The 26,680-nt window shown below is 42.7% G+C and overlaps 1 protein-coding gene across 2 annotated transcripts in view; it reads right to left on the reverse strand.

Annotated features, from left to right (window-relative positions):
• The window catches only part of MSN (moesin), a 41,275-nt gene continuing 14,595 nt past the window's right edge, over window positions 1-26,680 (reverse strand). The window contains exons 2-13 of one of the 2 annotated variants that reach the window (XM_041485138.1): window positions 18,847-18,930; window positions 10,819-10,914; window positions 10,023-10,297; window positions 9,472-9,555; window positions 8,911-9,057; window positions 8,349-8,445; window positions 6,813-6,976; window positions 6,299-6,429; window positions 5,502-5,662; window positions 4,902-4,994; window positions 4,253-4,486; window positions 1-3,216 (exon numbers count right to left, since the gene is read on the reverse strand). In XM_041485138.1, the coding sequence (XP_041341072.1) occupies window positions 3,052-3,216; window positions 4,253-4,486; window positions 4,902-4,994; window positions 5,502-5,662; window positions 6,299-6,429; window positions 6,813-6,976; window positions 8,349-8,445; window positions 8,911-9,057; window positions 9,472-9,555; window positions 10,023-10,297; window positions 10,819-10,914; window positions 18,847-18,930 (1,731 nt within the window). In that variant the 3' untranslated portion in view covers window positions 1-3,051. Of the gene's footprint in view, window positions 3,217-4,252; window positions 4,487-4,901; window positions 4,995-5,501; window positions 5,663-6,298; window positions 6,430-6,812; window positions 6,977-8,348; window positions 8,446-8,910; window positions 9,058-9,471; window positions 9,556-10,022; window positions 10,298-10,818; window positions 10,915-18,846; window positions 18,931-26,680 lie in introns of those variants that run through there. The other variant, XM_041485139.1, reaches the window with a different exon arrangement.

Here is a 26,680-nt window from a genome sequence, read left to right on the forward strand (position 1 = left end):
TGAATTTCTCTGAACTTTATTGGCACTTCAGGAAGAACAAGGTATGGATTTTAACAACTCCTCTGAACAGGAAAAACATATCTTAATCAAGGTTCTCTCTGCAGATAAGCACATGGACCCATTAATTACTCCACAACCTTAAGGAATTGATGTTTTATTATAATCCAGTAAAACAACTGGTCAAAAACCTTCAACATAATTTACAGCAACAAAAAAATAAAACAAGAAAAAATAAGCCAGGCAACATGTGATAAAGTACTTCCCTCCCCCCCACCCCCAAGAGGAGTAGTTATCCAATTAAACTGGAACATGAAGAGGAAGAACAACTCACTGTATTCTAACAAATAAAAAATGTGTCTACAAATCTCACCATAATACTGAAAGCTTCTTACATTAGTTTTCTTGCAAAATATCATCTTTATAATACAGTATACATTTCCAAGGGAAGGAGGACCATAAACATACCCTCCATCCCTTGACTAATATTTTCTAATTGTGCATAGCTAGAAATATTGAAATCAAATATCATTAGATACCACTGGAATATAATACTGGTTAAAAAGAAGGCAGGGCTGAAACAACTACAAAGAGTTAGGTGGACTCACTGGCACAAGCCGTTCTATTCCTTTATTGGACCATGTGGAATTAGAACGTTTAAAAAAACCATATAAACAGAAGTCATGCCAACATCATAATACATGAGAGCTCAGCAGTGTTGTGTGACCCATCAAAGCAGAAAATTACTGGTTTATTATTTGAACATGTATTCCAGGCACCATACATCAGCTTGTTAGGAAATTATTAAAATATTAGATAAGATTTTTCTCCCCTCAAATGCATCAATAGTTGCCATGGACAGAGCAGAAGTGCTGAGAACCAGCTTTAAAGCACCAAAACAGAAGTTTAAAGGTTGTCTATTCCCCAGTAACGAGACTTGCACAGAGCCAATGCCAATCACCTTCAGTACAGAAATATGTAAATACATTCTGACAAATTTAACTCCAATCTTTCATTTGTGACTTTCATGGTACTGAGGCATATTTTTCTTGGCCAACAAAAAGCTTGCCATGTGCCCCCCCAAAAGCACTCTGTGTCCAAGGGAGAGAAGGGGGCTCCCACATGACACACCTGGAGGTTTAAGAGCATAGATTGGCATGTTGCTTCTAACAGAGGTTGGCTGGTATTTGTATGAATCTCCACACAGACTTGCATTGCTTTCAAAAAATAAAGTAACACAGAACTGGTGAGGTTGTTTCCAGCCACCCAAGGAATTCTTGGGGAAATACTGCAGTTTGTTAACACTATCATGAACATTTGTTTTTTGGCACAGTTCCCCTTTGCCCTTTTTCATACACCAGGGAGCTGAAAATGCTCCAGTTTTCAGATGTTTTCCTTCTATCATCATTACCAGTAACATCATACAAAAGGAGAATCAACAAAACTGAGCAGGTCACAAAATTGAATTATGCTAGGCAAGAAAATAAATCCCAGGCTAACCTAATGACTGCCTATAGGGACAGGCTAATCCTAAGGAGGGCAAAACAAAGGAGAACTTCACTTTAGGTGGAACCCATTTTTAAGATGACTCTCCTGAAGGTTAACAGTTCCTTTTATGAGGGATCAAGGCAACATCCAATTCAACCCTGAGCATACATGGCTATTTCCTCCACAGAAATGGCAGGGAGGACTCTGGGTAGCTACAGCATGGGCAGCTTGGATGACAGGAGGTGATGGTTATCACAAAAACTGGCACAAGCAGCTCTCAGGACCAGTCTCACAACCATTTGTATCCCATTTCTAAGAGAAAGCCTTCTGTTCTCAAAGCTACAAAAGGCCAAGCATCCTTCTGGGGAAGGAAAAGCACTTGAGCCAGGGATGTGGCAGAGTGCTAGTGAGGATTACGAAAGCAATTGGACAAGTATCTCAGGATCCTCTCCCCTCAAATGCTGCTTGAAGCCAGGAAGAGAGATGCAGCCTTGTACATGACCCAGATATGAGAGCAGTTTTTGGTCCCCAGCTGCTGATCACTTTTTATGATTGCATCTAGTTTAAACTAAAGGTATCTGAGCTACAGTAGATCTATACACAGTCATAAGGCACCAACAACTATGTGCTAAAAAGGCCTCTTATGGAAAAACCTGAAATCTTCTTCACGTAACTAGAAAAGTATCTGTTCAGCAAGGGAAAATACAGCTACAATAATTTTTAGTCTTTTACATTTCTACCTCCCACTTTAGGTTTTCATTGGCAAAACCAAAAAGGAAGGCATTGTACTTTAGCTATCTCTGCCTCACTGGTTACATTGAAGTCAGAAAAATGATAGTGAACAAAGCAATTGACCAGAGACAAAACCTCTGGAAAGCAGGGAATTTGAGGCTTCAAACCACACTGTATCAGTGGAAATATTCCAAAGGCCTCCTCATGATTAGGAAATTCAAAGCTCCATCATTAAACAACAAAATGTAACACCAGCAGGAACACCACAGAATCTGTTTGGTCTGCTTATTTTTGTAGGACAAAAGCTTTGGTCTTTTAGAGAGAAAGTCCATATTTTACCTTCAATCCTTCTTCCTAAGCTCCAATCTCCCCTTTTTAACTACATGATTCAGACTCTGGGTTAAGTCAGAGATTCAGACCCTGGCTACTAAGCTTAATCCTGAAGCTTGCACAGGTTAGTAGGAAGGCAGAGTGTCAGACTGTCAGCTCTTGACTATTTAATGCAGTACAAGTATCTGCTGGTCTCCCCACACAAAGGGAGAAGACAGCAACACAGCCACCTCAATGGGCAAACCCAACACACTAAGACTTTACCCCAAGCCAAACAACTTCAGATTTGCCCTAATACACATTTGCTTCCCCAAGCCACCCCAGGCAGACATTATTACTATTCCTTCTTCTGTCACTTAACTCCAGCATTTGCCCAAAACTTGATAAATAAGACCATGGTCACTCTTCTGTAGTGGTTCCAGCATAGCACGATTATGAGTGATGATGGGAGAGGATGGGGAAGAGGGGAGAAGAGAGTGCAGGGCAGCAGGTGCAGGGGAGAGTTTACATGGACTCGAACTCGTCAATGCGCTGCTTGGTGTTCCCCTGCCGGATCTGGCGCAGGGTCTTGTACTTGTCTCGGCCTAGGCGCATGTTCTCGGCGTGGATCATGTCATTGGCTGTCTTCTTGGTTTCATCCCGAGCGTTTGCCAGCTCTGAGGAAAGAGCCTTTAGAGGAGGAGAAACAGCAACAGGTTAGTACATGCCAGAGACTCAAAGCTGGACAAGATTTCCTGCTGATCCTCCTAAAGATCCGGTATCTATAGAGACAGGAAACAGACAAGCCCCAGTGTATTCTTCTGGGCAACCTACTCTAGCTGACCTTGCTGACCTTGAGCAGGGAAGTGGGATCAGATGATCTCATGGAGGCCCCTCCAGCCTAAACAGATCTATGATTTTGTGGAAGTTGTTAATATTTATTCCTAACATTTGAAGGTATGAAACATCAGGCAATCTGGCACCTATTTATCTTCACCTAGCACAGCTGAGAAAGATTGTCTCCAATGTCTGTATTTTAAAAGAATGGCCATATGGAGGGATCTCTGAAGACAGGAGGAGCATCTTGCAGAATCTGAGGAATTACTAGCTTTCCACCAGAAAAGAAACTTGCTGCAGAAGATAAAATGCACCTCTAGCCCTCTGTGTGTAACCATCACAGTACAAGGCAGAATAATTAAAGCCTGGTGCAAGTCAGGCAGCACAACTAATTGCTTGGAATTGAACACCAGAACGCTGGAGTTTCTCACAAGAAGAAGGTGCAGTAGTGCTGTCTCTGTGCTGAGCCCCAGTGGGTTCTCCAGGGTTTTGCAATGCAGAGTTTTGCAATACAACCCAGACTTGACAGTTAGAGACAGCTGCTGGATAGGAATCAGACAAAGTTCTTCAATTCCTTGCAGCCAGGGCTGTGAACAGCTGTCAGGTGGTTGGCAATACTCACAGAAAGCACACTACATCTGACAGACACTACTTGTTGGCACTGCTTCAAGATACTTCACTGCTTCCAGTAAAATGGAATTCAAGTGCCAGGAGACAAGATCTGCCTCTCTGCTCAATGGTTAAGCAGCTATCTGGCAAGATCATGATCATCTCCCTTCCCTATGTTCTCCCCTCATTTTTTACATAACAGCAATACCTTCCAGCTGCAAGAAATGTTGAGAAAAGTAGAAGCAGCACCCACACACACACTCTGCTGCCAGCTTCTTACCTTCAAGTGTTTCTGGACCCTCTCATTCTTCTCTGCCTCAGTGGTGCGCTCCTCCTCACTGCGGTCCTTGATGGTGGCCTCTGACCGTAGCTCAGCGCTGGCTTCTGCTGCATTCTCATCCTGCTCATCATCGTGCTCGTTCTCAGAGTGCATGGGTTCAGTGACATGAGGGGTGCTCATGGCAGTCTTCAACTCCTCTTTGGTCTTCTCTAGGTCCTCCTGCACCCTCTGTGCCTGCAGTAGGATATGCCACAGTGAGTCAGTCAGTATAATCCTGAGTGCCTGAGGCTTCTCACAGAAGCACCACTTGGTGCTCGTTACAGGAAACCTTACACCTCTGAAGGGGTGTATTCCAAAGGTACTCAGCCACAATCATTTGCAAAATTTTCTGCTGGGTAATACTTCAGAGATTTCAAGAGTGGTTACTGTTAATGGAAATTGGGCTACAGCTCTAATTAGTCAAAAATTGCTACATGGAGTTAGAGTAAGTCACCAGTTCTGTGGAGAAAACCAAAGCTGTGTATTTACAATACCCTTAAGCTTGCAAGCATTGAGTCTAGCATGGAATCTAGTGCAGTAGTTTGGGTTACAACCCAGATCAAAGAGCAATTCCACAAAAAGTATGCCATTTGCTCAGCTTCTGCTTTACCTTATACTGCCACTCCTGTGCCTCGCTCTCCTTCTTCTGCCTGGCCAGCTCCAGCTGTGTGATCCTAGCTGTGAGTTCTGCCATCTCAGCAGCCTGCAGAAGAAAGGCTTTTAGTGGAAACAAAACCCAAGGTACTTGCTAAATCAAGCATTTAGTTCAAGTCCTGAGTGAAAACACATCTTTTCAGTAAGAAGAAAGCCTTCCTGCTAACTTCAGTTCCATCAATACCTCCATGATGAAAGAGGAAAGGAAGCCAAAAAAGTTTTGCGTTTCATTGTGGGTTGGGGTTTTGTTTGGTTGTTGAGTTGGTTCTTTTTCCTCCTCCCCAAAACAGAGCTACAAAACTTAATTCTTTGAATCCAAACCAGGGAAAGCAACACTTAATTATTAACACATACAAAAAAAAAGGCAAAAAAACAATACAAATCTACTGTACAAATACACTGTATTTATGTATATTTTCATCTACTTGAGGATAAAAATTAAAGAACCTACGTATATAGTGCTTCCTCACTATATTCATAGCCTGGTTTGCTTCAAAAGCTTAGATGCTTCCCCTTTCACTATTTTCCCTACTTGATTTTCAGTTCACCCACTTACCAACTGTTCCTGGGTCTTTTGTTGATCATGGGATGCTCTCAATAGGGCCTCCTTGGCCTCTTCTGCTTCTCTACGTTCCTTAGCCAGTTTCTCTGCTTCCTCCTGAGCTCGTTTTCTCTCCTGTTCCAGCTCCAGAGCTCTGCGGGTCTGTTCTTCCAATTCTGAAAATAGGGGAGCACATTTCAAGTCAGAGCAAGTAAAGAATGGCAGTAGAAGAGGAAAGGCTGCCTGGATAAGGGTTTTCCTTTGGAGAGACAGGTAAAAGAGGGATGCAAGCAGCTGTTCCCTATCCTCTCCTTTACATTTTACCTGGAGCTGTAAGAGTAAGTCAGGCCCACACCCAGTGGATTTGTGGGGAAGCACCCATCCCCAAATTACATACCTAAGGACAGAGAAGTATTCAGTATTTTTCTTGGGTAACACCACATTAACTCCAGCTGAGCAATTAGATAATAAATCACCACAGCAACGGCTGGTGTGACCCCTGCTTTTGACTTCTTCCTCTATAGATATGCTGGGATAAAGCTTCCAGCCAGCACAGGAACAATGGCAAGGTTCTTTTACTGCTAAGAGACACATCTTGGCTGTTACCCATTTCTTTAATGCATGGTTTTTTTCAGCAACTGCATATGCAGGGCTTACATTCAGCTTCAGGAGGCTAAACCAGGGCTCCAACACCAGTTAGCACACAACACTGGAGAGACAAATTACTCAGAGATGCTCATAGCTTTACTATTTGAACCCTTCTCTCTCAGACTATCCATCATCAAAGGAAACACTGAAAGATTTCCTATTACCTTGCTGAGCTTTCTTGGTTTGCTCCTCAATTTGCTTGAGTCTCTCCATCAGCTCCTCCTTCTCACGCTCAATCTTCTCCTTCTCCTTCTCTGCCAACTCCCTCTTCTTCTTCTCATTCTCCAGCAGGGCTCTGATGGAAGGAAGTCACAATGTAATTTCAAACCAACTTGGAGCACTTCCTAGTAAACATACAAAAAGAGCACACACAACATGTGCCCTACAGCGCTCAGATAATGAGCTTTACTCCAGATGTACTCCTTTATAGAAGTGCAAAAATATAAGCTCTGCTGGCATTAATCTCAATGGCAAGTCCTTAAGTCCAAGAAAGTAATGGGAAGTCACGTTTGTGATGAGTGCCATTACTATCAACCCATCAGACCAGGAGCAGAAAGCAACCTGCTTTATTTTTGGCTGAAGCAGATTACGGTGCTGCCAGCCATTTAGTAGCATCTAGCACACGATGCTACTCACGCAGTGATTAGTCACAGCCAGGTTACTCAGAACCCTACCAACCTCTCCATCTGTTTCTGGTGTTTCTCTTCCCGAGCCTGTGCCTTCATCTGCTGCACCTCAATGGTGTCTGGTTTACGTCTGCGCATGTAGAGCTCGTGGTTCCCCATGCAGAGGGCCAGGATTCGTTTGTTAATCCGTAACCGAGGGGCATAGAACACAAAGTCCTTGGGACAAGAAAAAGGCAGCATTAGACCTGTTCTTCCAGCATAAGAAGCCCCTTGTGTATGCACTATGCTCCTAAGACCAGAGCTTTTTAGAGCTGCCAGCCAGCTTTTCTTAATAATGTCTAATTGATTGATGGTGGCAGTTAGACACTTATTTCTGGAATGGATTTCAACCTGACAAGCACACCCAGGGCAGGAGCACCCAATGTGTCATTCCAGTGTTCTGGGTTTCACTGTAACACACCCCTAGCACCAAGCACACAGCATCTTGCATCACCATTTCATTACAAACCCCAGCAGGGCTGCTTTACCAGGCACACCGAGTCCCTGGCTTCTCCCACCTTCCTTCCCCCTTCAATAATCTGTATAATAGCCTGGCCAGCCACACTGAATGTAATGTCTTGGCTTATGCCAGAAAGGGTCTTAAATGTTACCATCAATGGATAAATAACTTTGTTCTGTTCAAAAGGAGCAACAGCAACAGGGAAATGCTTTCAAGCAGCAATGAAACAAGAATGACCAGAAGAACAGTAATAATAATTTCTGGCTAGTACCAGAAATTATTAGGCCTTAAAGATGAAAGCAATCACATTCAATATAAATTTGCAAGGAAAAAACTTCCAGCCTACCCTACAAAATGACCTAAAGCTTCTGCCACCTTCCTTCCCCCTTCAATAATCTGTATAATAGCCTGGCCAGCCACACTGAATGTAATGTCTTGGCTTATGCCAGAAAGGGTCTTAAATGTTACCATCAATGGATAAATAACTTTGTTCTGTTCAAAAGGAGCAACAGCAACAGGGAAATGCTTTCAAGCAGCAATGAAACAAGAATGACCAGAAGAACAGAAGATACTGGCTAGTACCAGAAATTATTAGGCTTTAAAGATGAAAGCAATTACATTCAATATAAATTTGCAAGGAAAAAACTTCCAGCCTACCCTACAAAATGACCTAAAGCTTCTGCTTTAAATAAGGTGAACGCCTGCAAAAGATCATCCCACACATTATTGAAGCCAACAGGTTGCAAAGGCAGCATCCATGGCTAATAGAGGTACCTCAGATCCTTAACTGTATTATTAGAAAATCTAAATAGCCTTAGGAGAATCAGAAACCTTAAGCAAATAGTTACTCCTTGCCACTGATGTTAAAAGCTTAAGCTTATAGTAAATTTCTACCCTCTTAGCCAGAAAAAAAATCATAACTATCACTTGTCTGCCCTGAACAGGTCTCCCTGCTTACATCCGCATTCATGCTATTGATGAAAAGATTCTGTGCAAAAAACCCCAAAAAGCCCCCAAAACCAAGCCCACAGAACTAGTTCAGCTAAGAAGCTGAAAGTTTAATAGCTTAACATGAATCTTGCTTCTTACTGGTGCTTTCTTGTCAATAGGCTTAATAACAAATTTCTTGTCATTGAATGAGATATTTCTGATCTCACTCCAGGGGAATCCAATTTTCGGTGTTAGCCTGCAAAAATGGGAAGCAAAAAGAAATGAGAGCCCAAAGTCATTCCAAATTCTTGACTGAGATTATAAAGCTCAAAATTGTATCAAATCCACCCTCATATTTCAGTGCTCTTATGGAAGTTGAAATCAGCAGACAAAATTAGTCATGCAGATGAAATATAAAATGCAGTTTTTCAATCCCACTTTTTTTGGTTTTTTAAATGAAAATCAGAACTGGAGAATGCATCTATAGCAGGAAGACTAGGGATAAAGTGAAACTATCTTGAAAAGATTTGCCAATTTCTTGTATTTGTTGGTCCAAAAAGCACATTTTTCTGGATTTTTCTGGCAATGTCAAAAACACAGCCAAGAATGATACAGAAATCATGGAGTTTATTTAAAGATTTGAATTCCAGGAGAGATTGATTTTGAATGACTATATTGGAAAGGAGCTGAAGGCAATAATGAAGAGAGAGGGGTTTATTACCTATCATTCTGCTCATAAATGTTGAGTCCAAGAGCATCTACACCTAGCCAGAGCTCAGAGCCTTTCTTGTTCTTAATGCTGAAGTAGTTCACACCGTACATTTCCAGATCCTGTGCAATTTTCAGGTACTCCAAGACAGCATCTTCTCTGCAACATGTAAAAAGAAAGCAGATAGTCTCTTTTGAGTCTTTAAGCCATTAGAGCAAGAAGGTGCTATCTTCCCACATGGACAGAGCAGCAACAAGCTGGCAAAGGTTCTAAGCATCACTCTAGTGATAATTACAAACTCTGCAAACTCATATTTGACTAAGAACAGCCAGCTGACATGGACCAGCAGAGGCATGTAATCCTAGTTACTCTGAGCAAAATAACCTGAAGAATGCTAACTTATCCTGAAGCAAGGCACAGATTTTTTTTTAATGCATTTGTACATTGCTGTTTTTAAAGCACTAACCTGAAGAATGCTAACTTATCCTGAAGCAAGGCACAGATTTTTTTTAATGCATTTGTACATTGTTTTTAAAGCAGTGTTAGTGTGTAGTTTCACTCTGCATCAGTTACCTAATCATTCCTCGATGTTCCTCATGCCACACCTGGATCCTCTCCTCCCACTGGTCCTTGTTCAGCTTGTGCTGCTCCAAAACCCTAGAAAGAGTACACATGAGATGTTTCAAACCAAGCACTACATATATGCACACACACAATCACATCACTCTATAATAATATTTCATTAAATACTCCATTGGCATCAGAGTTCCCCCACAAAATTATTCCAAGAAATACAGCTTCATTAACAGGCTAGATAGAGACAATGGTCAGTATTCAGACTTCTAATAAATGACAAATTTTATTCAGTTTCTTCTTCTTGTAGTGTATTTTGTTTTGGAGCTTCTCTCACTACTTCTGATTAGAGTTTCAGAGTGGCAATAGGAAGTTTAAGGTTAAAGCACTTAATTAATTGAATACTAATCTAAATGCTCAAAGTGGCACAAAACTATATTTTATTCTGAGCATTGCAATCAAAACACCCCCTACATTTAATAAAAAAAAAAAATTAAAAATCACAGACCCTTTAAGAAAGAGAATGGCCAAGACTATGCAGGTTCACTTGCCTTTGTGGGAGCAGTTTATCACTAGCAAGGTAGCCAGACTTGTGCACATCTTTGTTGAAGTCTCCGTATTTGGACTGGACGGCATAAGAAGCCAGAAGGACAGCTGTTTCTGGGGGACAGTAAATGTCATCGTTCAGAATTGCCTCCTTCACTTGGAGAAAGAAGAGGCGCTGTGTGATGTCCTGGATCAGCTCTTCTGCCACATCTTCTGGGTAGAACTTGGCACGGAATTTGAAAAGCAGGGGGCTTTCTTTACGTACATCCTGTGCTGTTACCTGGAACGGAGTTAGCAGATTTTATAGCCTATATACAAGTGAAAGGGAGCAGTTTGCAAACAGGAAGACAAGCATGCACTAGAAAAAAAAATATCCTTCCCAATGCAGAAGAGTGTGCAGAAAAGCAAGGATTTTCAATTACTTACTGCTAAATAAATACCTCATCACTTCTCCCCACTGGACTCACACAAGCCAGTACTTATGACCAGTGGTAGCTAAGTTACTTTCCAGGTTTCTCCCCAACCAAGATGCTCATTTGAATACAACATCAGCATTTTACCAGGAAGGGTAACAGATCTGGCCTGGTAACAAACAGAGCTAGATGCAGGACCAGGCCAGATACCTCAACTCCTCATACCCTGGGGAGGGAGTGTGTGGGCACCACTGCAGCTCACTGATCTTGCAGTACTTGAGGTGCATGGGTAGGCAAGAACAGATCCCTGACAGAAGTATGGAGACTGAATTAGCCCCTGCACTCTCAGAAGGGAACAAGGACAACCAAAACTTTGGAGCAAACATACCTTTTTGTTCAATTTTAGCCATGTTGAGAAACCCTTGGTGTCTTGATACTGAAGTCCAAAAAACCAGACCTCTCGCAAACCAATTGTTTTGACAACCTGAAAGAAAGGTGATTATTAGCAAGATCCCCAGATGGACTGAACTCACCAGTGGCTGAGAACACGTTAGAGGTAAGTTCAGACAAAGACAGGCAGTGCCCTGACCCCTGCCTCACCTGCTGCAGTGCACAGAAAGATGATTGGGCATCCAAGAGTTCTTAAGTGGATGTGTGTGATATTCTTTCTTATCCTTCAGCTCTTTAAGGCTTGTTGCTATTTATAAACAACAGCTGGGACATTATTTTTTTCAGCTACTTAGAAGCCACCATGTATACCAAAATACAATGCAGCAGTTCTGACAGGTTTAGTAACTTCCAGGAATGAGGAACATTGCTCCATTTTCAGGTATATTCCACACTTATCATGCAAATGTACTATTCCTGGGCAAGTCATGAATCATCCTTCTAGGCTGAGCTACTTTAAGATTTATTTCTACTCCACTGATAGCTATAGACAGGCCTTTCATACAGCTCTCTACTGAACAGCACCATTAAGAGGAAGTGCAGAAGTTAAATCCATATGCTGTCCCCTGTGCCAGAACAAAGAGCCACCACAGACATTAACTACACCATTATGTAAGCTCTCTCTGTAGTTACTTACTTCCCTAGCACACCAGGCATGCTGTGTAAATAGGAATTTAGAAGGCTTTAAAGACATATTGTGAAAGAGACAAGAAATGGTGGGGCAGCAAGACTACTGCAGTACAGTGCCACTGTTGGTTAAAAAGAGGGGGAAGTTTCTCCAAAGCCCAATTGCTATCAAGACATCCCCCTTTGTGCCCTGAAAAGCTTGGGACATGCCACAGGATGCAGCAATGGTATGCAACATTGGTGCAGAGACTGAGACTTGCCCTGTGAAAACCAGTTATCGGGTCAGTTGATATAATTTTGTACTGCCCAAAGGTGCACTCTGTTCTCTTGTGATGTGGCCTCTACTTTGGCAAGATACAACAACAAAGACATAGGTTCCCCTCAAACACATCACTAAATAGATTGTTTAGGGCTTGGATGAGACATTTCATCTGGCCTCTCAAAAGCAGCATTAGGGCCTTTGCTCCTTTCAGGCAGAAAAACCAAATGCAGTTTTCAGCAGAGGCATGCCATTGATGGCACACACACAGACAAAACCTACACTAGGGCATGTAGTCCGTGTACATCATCCCACTGGGGTTCCTGAAATTAATCAGCCTGTTCTTGCTTGAACATGAACAGGAGAGCTGGGCTAGAGCCCCTGCAGATTCAGGGGGATGGAGATCACTTGTGCATCACACAGCAGGATGCACACAGCTAAGGAGGCTTTTGGAGAAGAAGCAGGGTTTGCTGTGTACATGAAGTTTTGGTCATTGCAATATAACAAAGATATTAGAGGGGGTCCAAAGGGGGCAATGAAGATGAAGGGCCTTGAGAGGAAGCGCTATGAGGAGCAGCTGAGGGCACTTGGTCCATTCAGCCTGGAGAAGACAGAGTCTACAACTTCCTTGTGAGGGGAAGAGGAGGGGCAGACACTGATCACTTCCCTCTGGTGACCAGTGACCAAACCCAGGGGAACAGCCTGAAGTTGTCAGGGAAGGTTTAGGTTGGATACCAGAAAAAAAGACTCTTCACCCAGAAGGTGGCTGGGCACTGGAACTGGCTCCCCAGGGAAGTGGTCACAGCACCAAGCCTGACAGTTCAAGAAACATTTGGAGAACGCTCTTAGGCACATGGTGGGATTCTTCAGGATGGTCCTGTGCAGAGTCAAGAGTTGGACTCAGTGATCCTTGTGGGTCCCTTCCAAGCCAGTATATATTGTGATTCTGTGATTGGAAGCAGATGGTTCAAGGAGGGGAAGGAAGGCTGCCCTAGAGCCCAAGGATAGCTCTGTTCTTAGAAGTATTAACATATGAATGGGATAGGAGCTCCTCACTCGACTGCATGGGTCTGCTTTTCTCTCTTCCACTTGACAGCAGCTTATGCCTGGGAATTCAACAGGCTGGACTGCCAGCAAGGAGCTGAAAGGCTCCACACTGTGGTCCCACACAAAAGGACTTTTATTTCACAGCAGAAGCCTGCACAGCAATAGCAGAGACAACAACGAGCTGGGGGCAGAGAAGAGGGGAGACAGCACAGCACTCACCATCACAGTCCCAAGCTGCCACTGAACTAAGGCAGGGAGGATAGTCCTCCTCCCTCCTCAGCTTTAGCAGGCTATTTAGTTCCATTTAGCAAGGGGAAAAGCACGAAGAAGCAACAGCTTTCTACAGCTGCAAGGAATCTGGCTGGCAGCAGCATAATTATGTCTGGGGGTGTACAGCATTCAGAGCCCTAATGAACTGTGAGATGTTCCAAAAAGCAAACAGCTACTGGCAGTGGCTAAGGATGGAGAAGGGCTGGCACAAAAGATAGAGAATAGAGAGAATAGAGAGTCTGTTTAACACAGACCACAATACTTAAATACCTAAAATCTACACTCTCATCCATCTGCAGAGCAGCATCTTTTCTTCATTCCAGGGGGAGCATTAAGTCAGTCCCTGGGTGTTGTTTAGCCTGCTGGGTAAAGCTTAGTTTACAAGAACAGATTGGATGCAGCCTTCAAATCCAGCTGTCCCATGGTACCTTGACCAGCTACTACAAAACTGTTAATTGAGTACTACTTTTATCTTTAAATTCTGCTCAGTAAGCCATACTGACATAGGGGAAAAGGTGCCTTTCTGGTGACTCACTTCATCCTCTGCAGAAAGTCTAAGCACACATTAGTAGGGGTTTTTTTACTTAGGGGTTCAGAGAAGAAACAGAAGATCTTTCAGGTAACCTTTTCTCTCATTCCTTCTTATGCCATGTTTTCTAGGTCTGCATGACAATTCCTGTCCTTCCCCTCAGCACTCACCCAGCTCCCTCTGAACTATGTTCCTGCCGTTGGGTGCTGCTCCACAGCAGAAGAGGGAGCCATAAGCAGCCTCTTAAATGTACATTTTGGCATCAAGATGATGACTGAAAATGGCTGTCATTCTCAGCCCAGGAAACACACCACCACACTGGCAAACAAGTACAGATTCTGATGATAGCACTATTTACACACAGGCAAGAGCAAAGCATGCAAGCAGAGGAAAAGGCGTAGCACCTGGATCATGTTCCTGCATCAAAGGCCAAATCATCTCAGGCTATGTCATGGGACAAATGCCTTGAATGTTGCCCTAGTTAAAGATGAGGTAAGTAAGTCTCCCTCCCTCCTGTCTTTCTATGACAGGCCAAGTATATCTCAAAACTGCCAGCTAACCTTGTTGCTGGAGGAGCTCTGACCTGGTGGCACACCTGCAGTTTCATATGCCAGTCAAAAACACTTAGAACGTGGTCTTACAGGTACCCTAACTTAGTACCCAGGTTAGGCTCCATTTACAGCCACAAATATTCAACTGTTCCCCCTCCGTTTAGCTGGTGGATGTACTTCTAATTTTTCCTTCCAAAGTGCTGAAGTGCCAATGTGCTAAACTACAGGATCTTCGAGTTTTTGTACTTACTGCAGTTTGCCATTGACATCTTTAGCAACAAGCAGTCCATTTTTGGTTGGAACTACTGCTTTTCTGAAAGTCAGAAAGTTTCCACATGTTCCTGTGAAATTTGAGACATTTTCATACAACTCAACCACAAGCCTTCATTACAGGAAGAAGAGTTCTGGGGTTTGCTGGGACAACCAGCCACTGTCCTGAGACTTGCTGCTTTCTACCATGAAACTGCCTTAATGAGTCTTGGGTTCAGTGCTTTCACCTGGTGGATTAAGTGTTCCAGGGCCATTTTATATGTCTTTAAACACTACTAGGTATGACCTAGTAGTAGCTAAAGTAGCTAAAGATTTCTCTTACACTCTCCCTCCTCAAAAAGTTTCATTTGCAGGCCATGAGACACCAACCACCTTTATTCCAAACACAGCTCAACTCAGATGGAGTTACTCAGAATTCAAGAGGGGTTTGATCAGCCTGTGTTGTAATCTTAAGCAAACATGAAAGAAGTCTGACAAACTGGTACTCTACAAAACCACTAAATTCACTGCAGCAGATAAACAAGGAGGAAGCTGCTAAGCATTACCAAGGTTTCTAGCTGCACAGCACCTTGGTGGCCATGCAGATAGAAAAGCAAGGCAAGAGAAGCCAGGGCACAAAACCTCAGAATCTTAGGAGGTCTGGCTCTTAATGAAATCTGAAAGAACCTTAAGAATTAAAAAGAAAATGCATAAGACTTAATGCTGAATATAAAATACAGCATCAGTGACCAGGTTTAAAGTGTGCAGAGAGATGCTTATTGTCATAATTTTAATCCATTGATAAGTGCAGTTTTCTATTACAAGCTAATTTTTGCCTACAAAAGCTCACAATAATGAGGAAAAGCATCTTTGGAAGGTTAACCACATATTTTTAAAGTTTGAAGTGATAGCTACTGAAGTTTCTATTGTGACAGCTTCTTTAACCTGTGATTTGTCTTCATGGCTCTTAGACAGAAATCACCTTTAAGGAGATTGGATGCTCAATGATTCAAGCTAGAATCAATTTACCTAAATAAAGAAAGTTTGAGAGGCAAAAGACTGGAGTGACACAATTTCAAACCCACCCACAGCAACAAATAACTAAGAATTTTCACCAGACAACAGATTAATCTTTGATGTGTAGAAGACACAATGCAAAGCACTGCTGTTGTTTACTGACTGCTCTCCAGACCATACAGAAAAGGGTCAAAGGAGGAAATCAAGCAACTATCACTGTTGCAGAGCCTGTGCTCTGCATCACCAGGAAACCAACATTTCAAGGTACCTAGGAAGTAATAAAGCTTATGGGATAAGCAGCACCCCTGACATGCATAGCCCGTCCTTGAGCTCTTCTTTTAATCCATCACTGGCACCTGAGGAATGGGAGCAAAGTTACAGTTCTTGCTAGTGAGTCAGTAAGTGCTGGAGTTCAGCAGCTGATGTTAAAAGGTACACCAGCAAAACTGCAGAAGACAAACAGTACAATCCTGTCTCATTTAATCCACGTTTTGTTTTTGCACACAAGCCTAAGATATTTAAGCTAAAGCTGTGCAGTTACAAGATTAGGGAATAGGAAGAGCTCTAGAATAAATGATGTTACTGCACATGTGTATCAGTTCAGTGGTATTTCTGCAGCCAGCTGCTTTGGGGCAGAAAGCAATTCCTACAAAGCAGTGAAGAATCTGCATTGTTGTATCACTACAAAAATTCACTTTGAAATTTAACCAAGTAGGAAAGAGGAAGACAGGAACATTTCTACCTCATGCCCATTCACATATTATTACTATGGAACTTTAGACTCAAATGCTTTTCTCCTCATTAAGCTAAAACCTAGCTACAATATTTCCAAAATCTTCTGAATCCTATTCAGAGTGGGACAGAATTATGTGTGGCACAATGAATACATTTATCTACCTTTCTACACAACAGGTGAAAATAAATACTGCCTAAATGTTACTGAGCAAAGCCAGCAGATTGCACTGAGGTAGCCATGCAGCCAAAAAGCTTGGTAATGCTTAGCAGCTTCCTTCTTGCTTAACTCAGAACTGACAGTTCAAAGTGAAAGGGCACCCCAGGGCAAAAAGATGCTGGATATCTTAAAATTTTTCTGTGCAAGAGTCAAATATCAGGTTTCACACCAGAAGTCAATGTCCTACAACAGCAAAACCATACGTCTGCTTTGTAAAGTAGCCCTCCCTTCCCTCAAAAAAATACTGATGAAAGCAGATCTTTTTTTCAGAACCAGCATCGTGCAGAAAACACTAGATTATCAAGTCCAGGGGCACAGCATGGCTTAAGGGAGCTAGAAAATAAACAGAAGTAACTTTGTTCTCACGCACCCCATCATGGGACCTCAGACAACCTAAGGACAGAAACTGAGGCAGTGAACAATGAGCAGCCACAGTGTCAGCAGGGACAGCAGCCCTGGACTCTCCCTTTACAGGAACCAACGCACAAAAACAGCTCAGTCATGTGAAAAATACTGGATATGCAACAGCTGACAATACATTTAAAGGCCCATCCCTTTCCTACAGGGAGCAAGTTTTATGTCAATCAGACCTTTTAGAAATAGCAAATGTTTAAAACTAGCTTCAGTTTTTTCCCTCCCCAATTTCCAGCTTCACCTACAATCCAATTTAGGTGAATTAAGCACTGTCTCAACTGAGAAACTCAGTTCTGAAATAGCATTTGTTTTCTCCCTTGGCAAAGTGTTTACTGTGGAAAAAGCAAAACAAAATTCTGTTTACACAGGTGCTGTGTGAAATACACTGAGGGGAGGAAAATGTGCAGCTGTCCAAGAGCATGACAAAGGAGTGAAATCAATTAGTAGACATGAAGAGCTGCTACATTGGAAACATGGCTGGATGTGTCTCAGAGACAAACTGATGAAGCCCAAGTCTGCCAGCAATGTCAGTTTGCAGCAAAGCCACAGATGACCTAGAGCTGGCTGAAAATATCATGTGCAGATTAAAAATATTACTGACGTGAATAGTATTGTTTCTCAGCACTTGGTGCTTTGCTTGGATAGTAACAGAAGCCAGATATTGAAAAATAATCATGGGGAGCATCGACATGAAGAACACCCCCTTCAAAAAAAAAAAATCAAAACAAACCAGTTCATTTTTTAATAAACCTGGGGACACCTCAGCTTCATTAGCAAACATTCTGATAAACTAACTCTGGCAGAGTTCCATGTTGCAGAGATGGATTCTGGACAGAACTTTGCTTTCACTTTTATCAATCCAAACCTGTCAGATCTGAGACCACACAGGGCTAAAATATGCAGGAACTACTGCACAGTAAAACATAGACAGCTGAGAACTACAGTGCAATTCAGAAACTGTTTTGAAAGCCTTTTTACTTTTCCCATTATGAAAGGATGCTCTTTCACTAAAGCTTTGGATCTCTCTCCATTTCAGGGCTGGGCTGCAAAGGGCAGTATATCATCTAGTGTTGAATCATCCAGCTGAGTACAAGAGAAAACAGTAGTTTGTGGTTAAAGATCTAAAAAAATATATAAAAATTTAAATTGTATTTGCTGGCCCCAAATGAAATAGCTGACTTCAATGGGTGAATCAGCCCTTAATTTTCTCTCTTCCTTATGATAGGTACTATGTAGAGCTGACCCCAGAATGCCTAGCTCTACTGAACCACACCCAAATCTGACCTATCTGGTCTGGCAGTTCCCTCATCTTGTCATTAGTCCAAGATTCAATTTGCATATCTTTGAGCTATGAATTTACTGTTCCCATTTCTCTCCAAGGAGCAAATTCATGGCCAATTACAGCAGAGAAACACAGTGGAGTCTGACAAAGTTTCACTCACTGCAGCTGATAATGTCTGTCTTCTGCTGCTCCAGCTTTGGGCTGCACATGTCTCCCTGCTTCTGCCTGGGCCAGAGCAGCAGGAAATTTGGCTGCCCAGTGACAGCTGGGGAAGGCTGAAGCACCCTGTGCAGACAGCCCAATGTAGTGTGGTACAACCATCACTGCTCTTACGGTTTCCCTCAGGACCTGGTGGGAGTACAGAACACCACTTTACTTGCACTTAAAGGTTGCAGCAGCATTTGAAACCCAGCTGAGCCTCTCCTGGTTTGGAGACCAACTGGAATCAATTTGGAATCAATTACAGGTAAGTCAACCAAAAATAGCTTACTTGGTCTCCCATAAGACTTTTCTTACAAACAAAGACTGCAGATTTTGAGCCTTAGCATCAATTCAGTTCACAAGAAGTAATAGCTCCTAACGGAATCTTGGAGATTACAAAATGCAGTAGTTTTGGGAAAAAAGTACAATTTCTTGCTGTGCTGAGTTCTCTTGAAGCTGTTACATATAGTGACAATCAATCTTTGAAGCCCTTTAGAAATTACTTGCTGTCGCCTCAATAGAATTACAATGTCTTTATCAACTTTATATCTTCTGCAGCTCCATCACTTACCTGATCAAAGAGTTGCTTCCCTGTGGTGTTGGGCTGGATGGCAAACTCCAGCTCAGCATCCATGGTGGTAACACGCACACTGATCTGGAAGACAGAAAAATGCATCATTACAACACGTGCATTTTTGTGATGCTACCCAATAATGAAAACAAACACCTGCCCAGGACCAGGATGCAGCTCTCAAGCCTCCAGGAGCTTCACTGCCAGCAGGCACAAAGTCACTGCTCTGCCAGCATGGTACTCACAGCTTTCCTGTAGAATATAACTTTCCTGTTTCACAGTGGTTTTATCCTCTCTGGTCCTACAAATATTCACATGTACTGACACACATGAGAGTTACAAAGTTTAATTTCCAGAGTGGAACATTCTGGTGTCTTTCACAAAAGCAGAGATGTTCCAAAACCTGGTGCTCACAAGAAGACATCCAACCCTTTTGTTTGAAGGAAGTTCCCAGAAGCATTAACAACTCAGTCTGCCACAGAAGGCTGGTCAGTAACAACACACTTCCAGTTGTTGTGAGTATTTGGAGGCGTTAGAAGGCACAATCCTGACATGCTCCAGGGGCTGTGGGTATGAAGCAGACAGGATGCAAGGATGCCCTCACAGGCTGCATGATGAACATGAGAACAACTCCCATAGCAGTCGAGCTGCCAGTGCTGCTTTCCAATTCTTTCGAGAAGATTAAAAACTTCTAAAAACTGCAGAAATTGTTTAGGTGTTATTCAAAATTGCAACCAAGATTTCATGACTATACTAGCCTTAGATGCAAGATCATGAATGGTCTTCCAGAAGAAATGTTATATGCATCCACTATTTTGACAGGAATGTCTCACCATCACATTTTCACTTGTGGCATGAAAGTGGCAAGGAACTGCAGCAAGGGAGTTCACAGCTTCATCCCATAGAAGCAGGAAGACACATTTTTCACTTCTCATGAAGCAATTTAAACAGCAGAGGCATTTCACGTCAAATGCTAGTGTAAAACACTGCTGATCCCATTCAAAACTCCTGATAATTACTGGGAAATATTATTTAGATGCTTGGTGCTAGACAGAAACTGTCCTGGCCTGAAAGCATTACCTTAATTTTCAGCCAGGAAAAGTGAGGTCTGTGAGTACACCAAGCTGCCTGAGAATCCAATTCTACTTGCATGCCTATCAACTGAAAAGGGTTAAGATATTTCACAATTTTTGAACACAAGCTGTACATATTAAAACGGCTTTATTTAAAATATTTTTCCACCAAAGCAAAGGTTCAAGGCTTTAAACTGTACAGAAGAGATACTCACAATGCACCAAACCCCAGCACACAGGCCTTGCATTAACAGCTCTCTATCTTGCTAAGTCATTTACCTCAGATCAACAAATCCTAATTTTTTTGCTCTTCAGTGCAATCAATCCTATTAGTACACACCACCAGACTTCCAGTGGTGAAGGGTGGAGGGAATTACACTGTGAACAGCTTTAAGAACAACTCAAAGTCATATTTGGACTATAAGCTAACTGCATGACACAGGAGACCAAAAAAGCAAGAGTAATCAGAGAAATATTCAAGGAACCACATAATACCAATCACAGACAGTTCTGATTCCTGTATTTCTACCAAAAATATGTACAGATTTCACATCGTGTTTACTAAGAAACTAGACTGCAAGAGAACTAGAACCAGGGTTTTTTTCCCCAATAAGCAAGAAATGTTCTGCTACTTAATCTAGGTAAGTACCAAAAAGAGACCTCTGACTATAACAAATACTTTTTGTGGTTTCCCAGAAAGCCTGCTTCAGACTAGACACATCACTATTTCGCACTTGATACCTGCTTGGGATAAACCTAAAGGTTTTCTTGTTTTAAGTTAAACTAAAAATTCTGTAAGGTTAAAGGTAGGCTTAGCAGAGCTAAGCTGAAATACACATAAATTGGAGTTCTACCTGTTTCATGCAAAAGGAATGCTATTTAGACAGTACTAGAACAAAGATATCATGAACAAGTATATCAGGAATAAGTTGGTTTTGAAGCAGTCTAAATCTTCTGACACAATGTCAAGCTAAGGCAAAACCATCCCACAGAAGCAGCAAGGAAAGCACAAATGGCCTAAACTCCTAAGAACAAAGCTTTTTTTTTTTATTTTTTTTTTTTTAATTAGCAGCTTTCAATAGCATGCAGATGTCTTAAATTCTCTTAGTGTACACCTTCCCAAAATTATTCTTTTTGAATCCTAGACCCTGACAAGGGGCTAATTTCATGGTGCTGTGGTGAAACAAAAATCTGGCCACTTCCTAGAAGGGCTGAATGCTCCCCAAAACAGCTTTGCTGCTTACACTTGGAAGCAGACTTCTGCTTCTCTCTTCTGCAAGCCTCATTCATCCAGCACAGTCACCAGTGAGAGCAAAGCTGTCCATAAGCCATGGTCAGGTATAAGAAGGGTTACATTAAATGAACCATTAAGTTACACCTTACATTTTGTTAGCTTTGAAGTATTTCCTGTTCACCTAAAGCATCAATATATCAGCTACCATGAAAGAAAATAGTCTTTGCTCCACTGTTTATGGACAAAGCACAGTAGCTACTCTTATCTGATATCATGCACATCAGTGATTAAGGGCCAGATATCTGAGCTCCAGAAAACTGAACTGAAACATCTGTGGCACCTCTTTGCAACTTGTGCCTAAACAGCTCTTAAGAGTTATTCAGAACAAATCACACCTTAACATTTAAAATAAAGCTGCTTCAGCAACCCCATAATTCATGCAGAATACTTATTAAAACTCACATCTTTGTTAGCACAGTAAAATAAAGTCCCATGCTGGAACTACAAAATTCCTTCACTGTCAGTCACTTCTATGCCCTTAAGCTGTCTGACCTGATATTATCCTTCAATCAGTACACTCAATAGGAAGATTTACACATTTCCCCCACCACCACCCCCAGAAGCCCCCTGTGCTCAGGATGAGTAGCAACCTAAAGTTTAGGAGCAGCAAAGTCTTGAATGGGTCTGCAACTTCAACTTGCAACTTCAGGCTGATCTAAGAGAGCAGAAGCTGAGCTACCACAGGAAACAGGCTTGTGCTGGGGAGAACCACACCCCGGCAGCGCTGCTTCCCCGGGCTGAGCGCGGCTTTAACACGTTCAACAGCGCGCTGCTGCGAGCTGTCAGCACAACGAGCCGGGCAGAGAGCACATCCCGGGCTGTGCCACTGACATTTTAACCATCAGTTCGTTTGAACCATCAGTGGTAATTTAATACTTGGCTGAGAAGCTAGTTTGCTGTAAAATTGAGCTTTGTTAAGGCTCATTGGTGTGAAAACAACACACAAAGACATTTTTTCCCTATACCCTACCAAGCCAGGGTGGTTTTGTTTTTCCAGTTCACTACAAGTGGCTCAGAGGGAGGTTTTTACCATTCCAGGTGGTGGGAGGCACTGATCTTAATGCACTCTGCCTGCAGCTCAAACAAGCTACAGGAAGAGATCTACAGACTGCTGTAATCCCTACCAGACAAGTAGTGCCAGGCACTGCATGTTTACCTTCTTCCTCTTCATTCATTTAAAGTCTCACTTTAGGTAAAACCATTTCACTAAGGTATTCACAGCTGAGTGCTGACCAACACAAATGTTACACATAGGAATAAAAGTGCTATAGCAAAACAAAGCAACACTATGCAGTCCCATCAAAGTTTGGACTGATTTGCTTCGTTCCTTGAGAGTTACTCTGCCAAAAAGCACTTTTAAACCACCTATCTATCTAGTTTGCTACCAGTGCTTATTCTAAGAAAAGCCTCAAGATTCATCAGCATTAATCTATTAGATGTTGTATTTCTAAGTCATCTAATAAGGTTTTCCTAGGTTTGAGGGATGGCATAAGCCTTGGGATGTTTATAATTTGGGTTGCAAACAGAAAAAAAGTCAGTGAGATATCTGACTTGGACTTCTGAGTGTATACAAATTTAGCTCTGTCAGTCCAGACAGGTAAGGCACACACTGCTGAGAGATGTGCAAGAGAAAGACATTGTACACCCGTGATTCAATCACAAGGTCTAGTGGCAGCATTCATCCCCCAGTACACTGCCCTCCTACTCCAAATATTCTGTTATTCAACATCTCTCAAACTCTCAACACTTAGGAGGTGTTTTAAGAAGGTTCACTAAATCTCATGAACAGATTTATCAAAAATACTATCCTAAGGCAATAATTTATACTCAAACTCTGTTTAAAGCAATTAATTTAATTTATTCATCATAGCATTAATAATATACCTGCTGCAGCATGCAAATATCTGCAACTCTCTAAATTCTACTTGGATCCTAAAGTCACAGAAGTTTATTCTAGTAGGTGGCCTCTAAATAGCCTTTTGTCTTTCCATCATCATTTAATATCCTCTCATACAAACAGCTACTAATTAAATGCTTCCAGACACCATTTTGCACATTGCAAGAACATTCAAGTATCACATTTCAACAGGCAAATTTATACTCACCAAATTTAAAATACATGCCAAAAAGAGTGCCCATACTTAACTGATTCCTTTCATAACAGCTACAGGAAAGAGAGAGAAAACTAGCAACCCTTCCTCTTCTCCATTTGGGGAATTACCATAGTTCCACCAGTCTAAGCACTGCTAAAGCTTGCCTCTGCCAGAGCACATTAAAGAGCCTCCTGCTGCCAAGGACAGTACTGTCAAGTGTGATGCATCCTGCACAGACAGAACCCCTTGCATGGAAGAGAGACTCTTCCAGCCCCAGAGCAGCTGCAGCCAAAGAAAGCTCCCTTTGACCAGCAAAAGCTTTCCAAAGGCCCACGACACCACTACCCCCCTCCTGCCATGGCGTTCAGCAATCTACAAGAGAAACACTTAAAAGACAGTGGTACCAGGCACCTATCTGCAGCATCTTTTCAGGTATTTTAACATTGACCATATACCTTCAAGTCTCACTTTCTGGCCCACTATGACTCCAGATAAATTTTACTAGCAGCAGTAATTGTCAGGTATATTCCAGGTTTCTGAATAAATCCTCCTAATAGTGTGCTATAACAGCTTCCTGAGATGAAAATGTGTAGCTGCATACGGCAGGACAAACAGGAAGGACTGATACTGTCACACTCAGTAACGGATGTAGTGCCTGTGCTAATGCCCCAGTGCATTGAGCAGCACGAGAGGTAGAAAAGACAATTCTGTTTGTCGCAAGTTGAGACAGGAATAGAGTACGAGGAAACTCATGTCAGAATAATGAGTGGAGTCAGCACAACAGAATATTGACCTCTACAAAACCCTGACCCTGAGCTAAAGCTTCTTTCCTCCCTGCATTTCCTGTATGCAAGGAAGCTGTTATGCCCTGCTGGGCTGGAGGCTTCAAGCTTCAGATATTCCCTCCTTCCCAGGTTCAAGCCTCCAAGTGGACTATTTCTGGAGAAAGTAACATAAGGAAAACTTATACTCAAGCAAGCTCTATTAGAAAGAAATTCCAGACCAACCTTTATAGCCCCTGCACTGACAGGCACCAGTTTACCCAGCAGTTACTCCACATAAAAATATTCACCAATACCATGCGCCAGTTCCAACGGGTCTGACCTCGGAAGCACATCAAATCCAGCTGGAGTTGTACTAACTAAGATCTCATAAAGCACCTTAATAACCTAAAAAGCTGCCCAGTTTTGGCTTTTTAGCAAGGTCAGCAGCAATACAGTAAGTTTAACAAGAAGTGTCCCCTGTTTCTCAGAACGTGCCAGTGGAGTAGAGTGCTCTGCAGTGCTGCACTTCCCTTCCCACCACTGGTCAGCCTGCACGGGCCCACGGCGAGGACAGCAGAGCTGTGCAATGCCTTGGAGGGGAACCAGAGGTGATGCCCCACACTCAGCACCAGCCATACTCACAGACATCTGGCTCCTTCCCGAGTGCCAGCACCCTGCTGAAACAGCCCTGGCTCCTCTGTGTCAGGGTGAGGCTGGGATCGGGTCATGTGAAAGCGCTTGCAATTTCTCAAAGGATTACACTTAATTAACCAAGCCCCCTTCCAGCAGTCTTAAAGGGCCTTTTCATACCTCTAAGCTCATCAGGGAACAGAACAGCAGCAGGGACACCCTAGGCAGCACACTGCAGACACCAGAGAGAGGTTAACCCTCCCAGCAGCTCCTGGGATCCTCCCAGCTCTCTCCAGCAGCCCCATCCTGCTCTGCTGGGGACACAGCACTTCTCATCTGACTGGAGCACAGGCCATGCAGTAAGTCCACAGGAGGCATCCCCTCCCATCCCACCCCACTATCTGAGTAAAGCTACCACCCAAGGAGGAAACTTGCCATGGTACTTCTGGTACCAGTGAGCCTGTAGTACTACTCATCCTATGGAGTGAGCAGTACTTTTGTTACCTAAGTACAGCCTGTAGCAGGAATGCCCCTTTTAAAGCATCCCTAATGACTTCAGCATGGAGCCTGAAGACACAGAGCAGTGAAGGGGCAGCTGCTACTGCCCAGCTTCACAAACCTCTCTTGTGAGCAACAACAAGCCTGGTCAAGGAAGAATTCAGGCTAAATCTACCTAAATTTGTGCTCACATGGCCTTATTCCTTCCTTGTGAAGGAGCAGGGCAACAAGCCAGCTTTGATTCAGAGCCACACCTGAGCACAGTCCCACCAGAGCTGTATCCCCACCACCAGCAACTGCTCTTTGTCCCCAGCAAGACAAGATGACTCGTGTAGGCAACAAACCACATCACCCACACAGTTCAGGAGCCACGCTGCTGGGGACAGGAAGAGGAAGCAGCCAGAGCAGCAGCCTACAAGACCAAGAAAGTTCACAGCTTTGAGAAGCCTGCTTGCAAAAACTGTATAGAGAAAGGCTGGAGGCACCAGCACCTAAGAAAGGGTGAGAGCAGCAGTGTCTGGGCAGACATGCTCTGTGTTATCTGTGGCATTTAATACCTCACTGCAGCAGAGACACCAAGGGATGCTCCAGAGCTTGCCCACAGCTTTCAGCAAAACTCACCCTCATAGCACCAATTTACAAACACTGGGTAGGGGGAAAACATAGTTACGTCACATCAGCCATAAAAAAGATAAGCTCTCCTATGTGGAACTTGGAAAAGCAGAGAATTTCTGCTTTACCTAACGAAGAGGTTCAATTCTGTGCCCATTCCAACTGCATTTCCATAAATTTTCTGACAAGGTTTATAGCAGTCATTGCTTCCAGTGGTTGAAACCCTACCCCAATTCTTGAAAAGGGTAAAGACAAGAAACTGACTGAGGTGATTAATGAGATTAGCTCAGTTGGTTAGAGCGTGGTGCTAATAACATCCAAGATTGCAGTTTCAATCCCCATACACTTCATACACTTGAGAGCTGGACTTGGGTCTTTGTGGGTCCCCTCAAACTCAGAATAGTCTCTGTGTGTGTGTATGTGTCTGTAACTAAAAATCTGCTACAATATATAATGCTAAAGGTCAGTTTCAAAAAAGGAAACCAAGTGATTTAGTCTAATATAAACTCTGTCATACTGTACTGTCAGAGCCCTGGTATATATGTCTGACTGTTAAATTCAAAATATTCCTGTGTTAATTTGTACTGCTTATCTCACAGTGATGAGAAGGAAAATAAAATTCTTCCATACAGCAAGTGGTAATCAGGAATGCTCCCATAAAAAAAAAAAAAAAAGTTTCTTTGAAGGCAGTGGCTGCCATTGAAAAGGCAATGCCTACAGAGCACAGCAACACAGCAGTACTTATATTGCTTATCTGGTTCTCAAGACCAAGAGTGAGAAACCACAGCCACCTTCCTGTTTAAGTCCTCTTTTGCATGTGATTGATACCTGGTGCTCAGAGAGGCCTGAGCAGAGGACCACTAAGGGGAG

Source organism: Pyrgilauda ruficollis, unplaced genomic scaffold, assembly GCF_017590135.1.
Source record: "Pyrgilauda ruficollis isolate IOZ18807 unplaced genomic scaffold, ASM1759013v1 scaffold7, whole genome shotgun sequence".
Taxonomy (NCBI): Eukaryota; Metazoa; Chordata; class Aves; order Passeriformes; family Passeridae; genus Pyrgilauda; species Pyrgilauda ruficollis.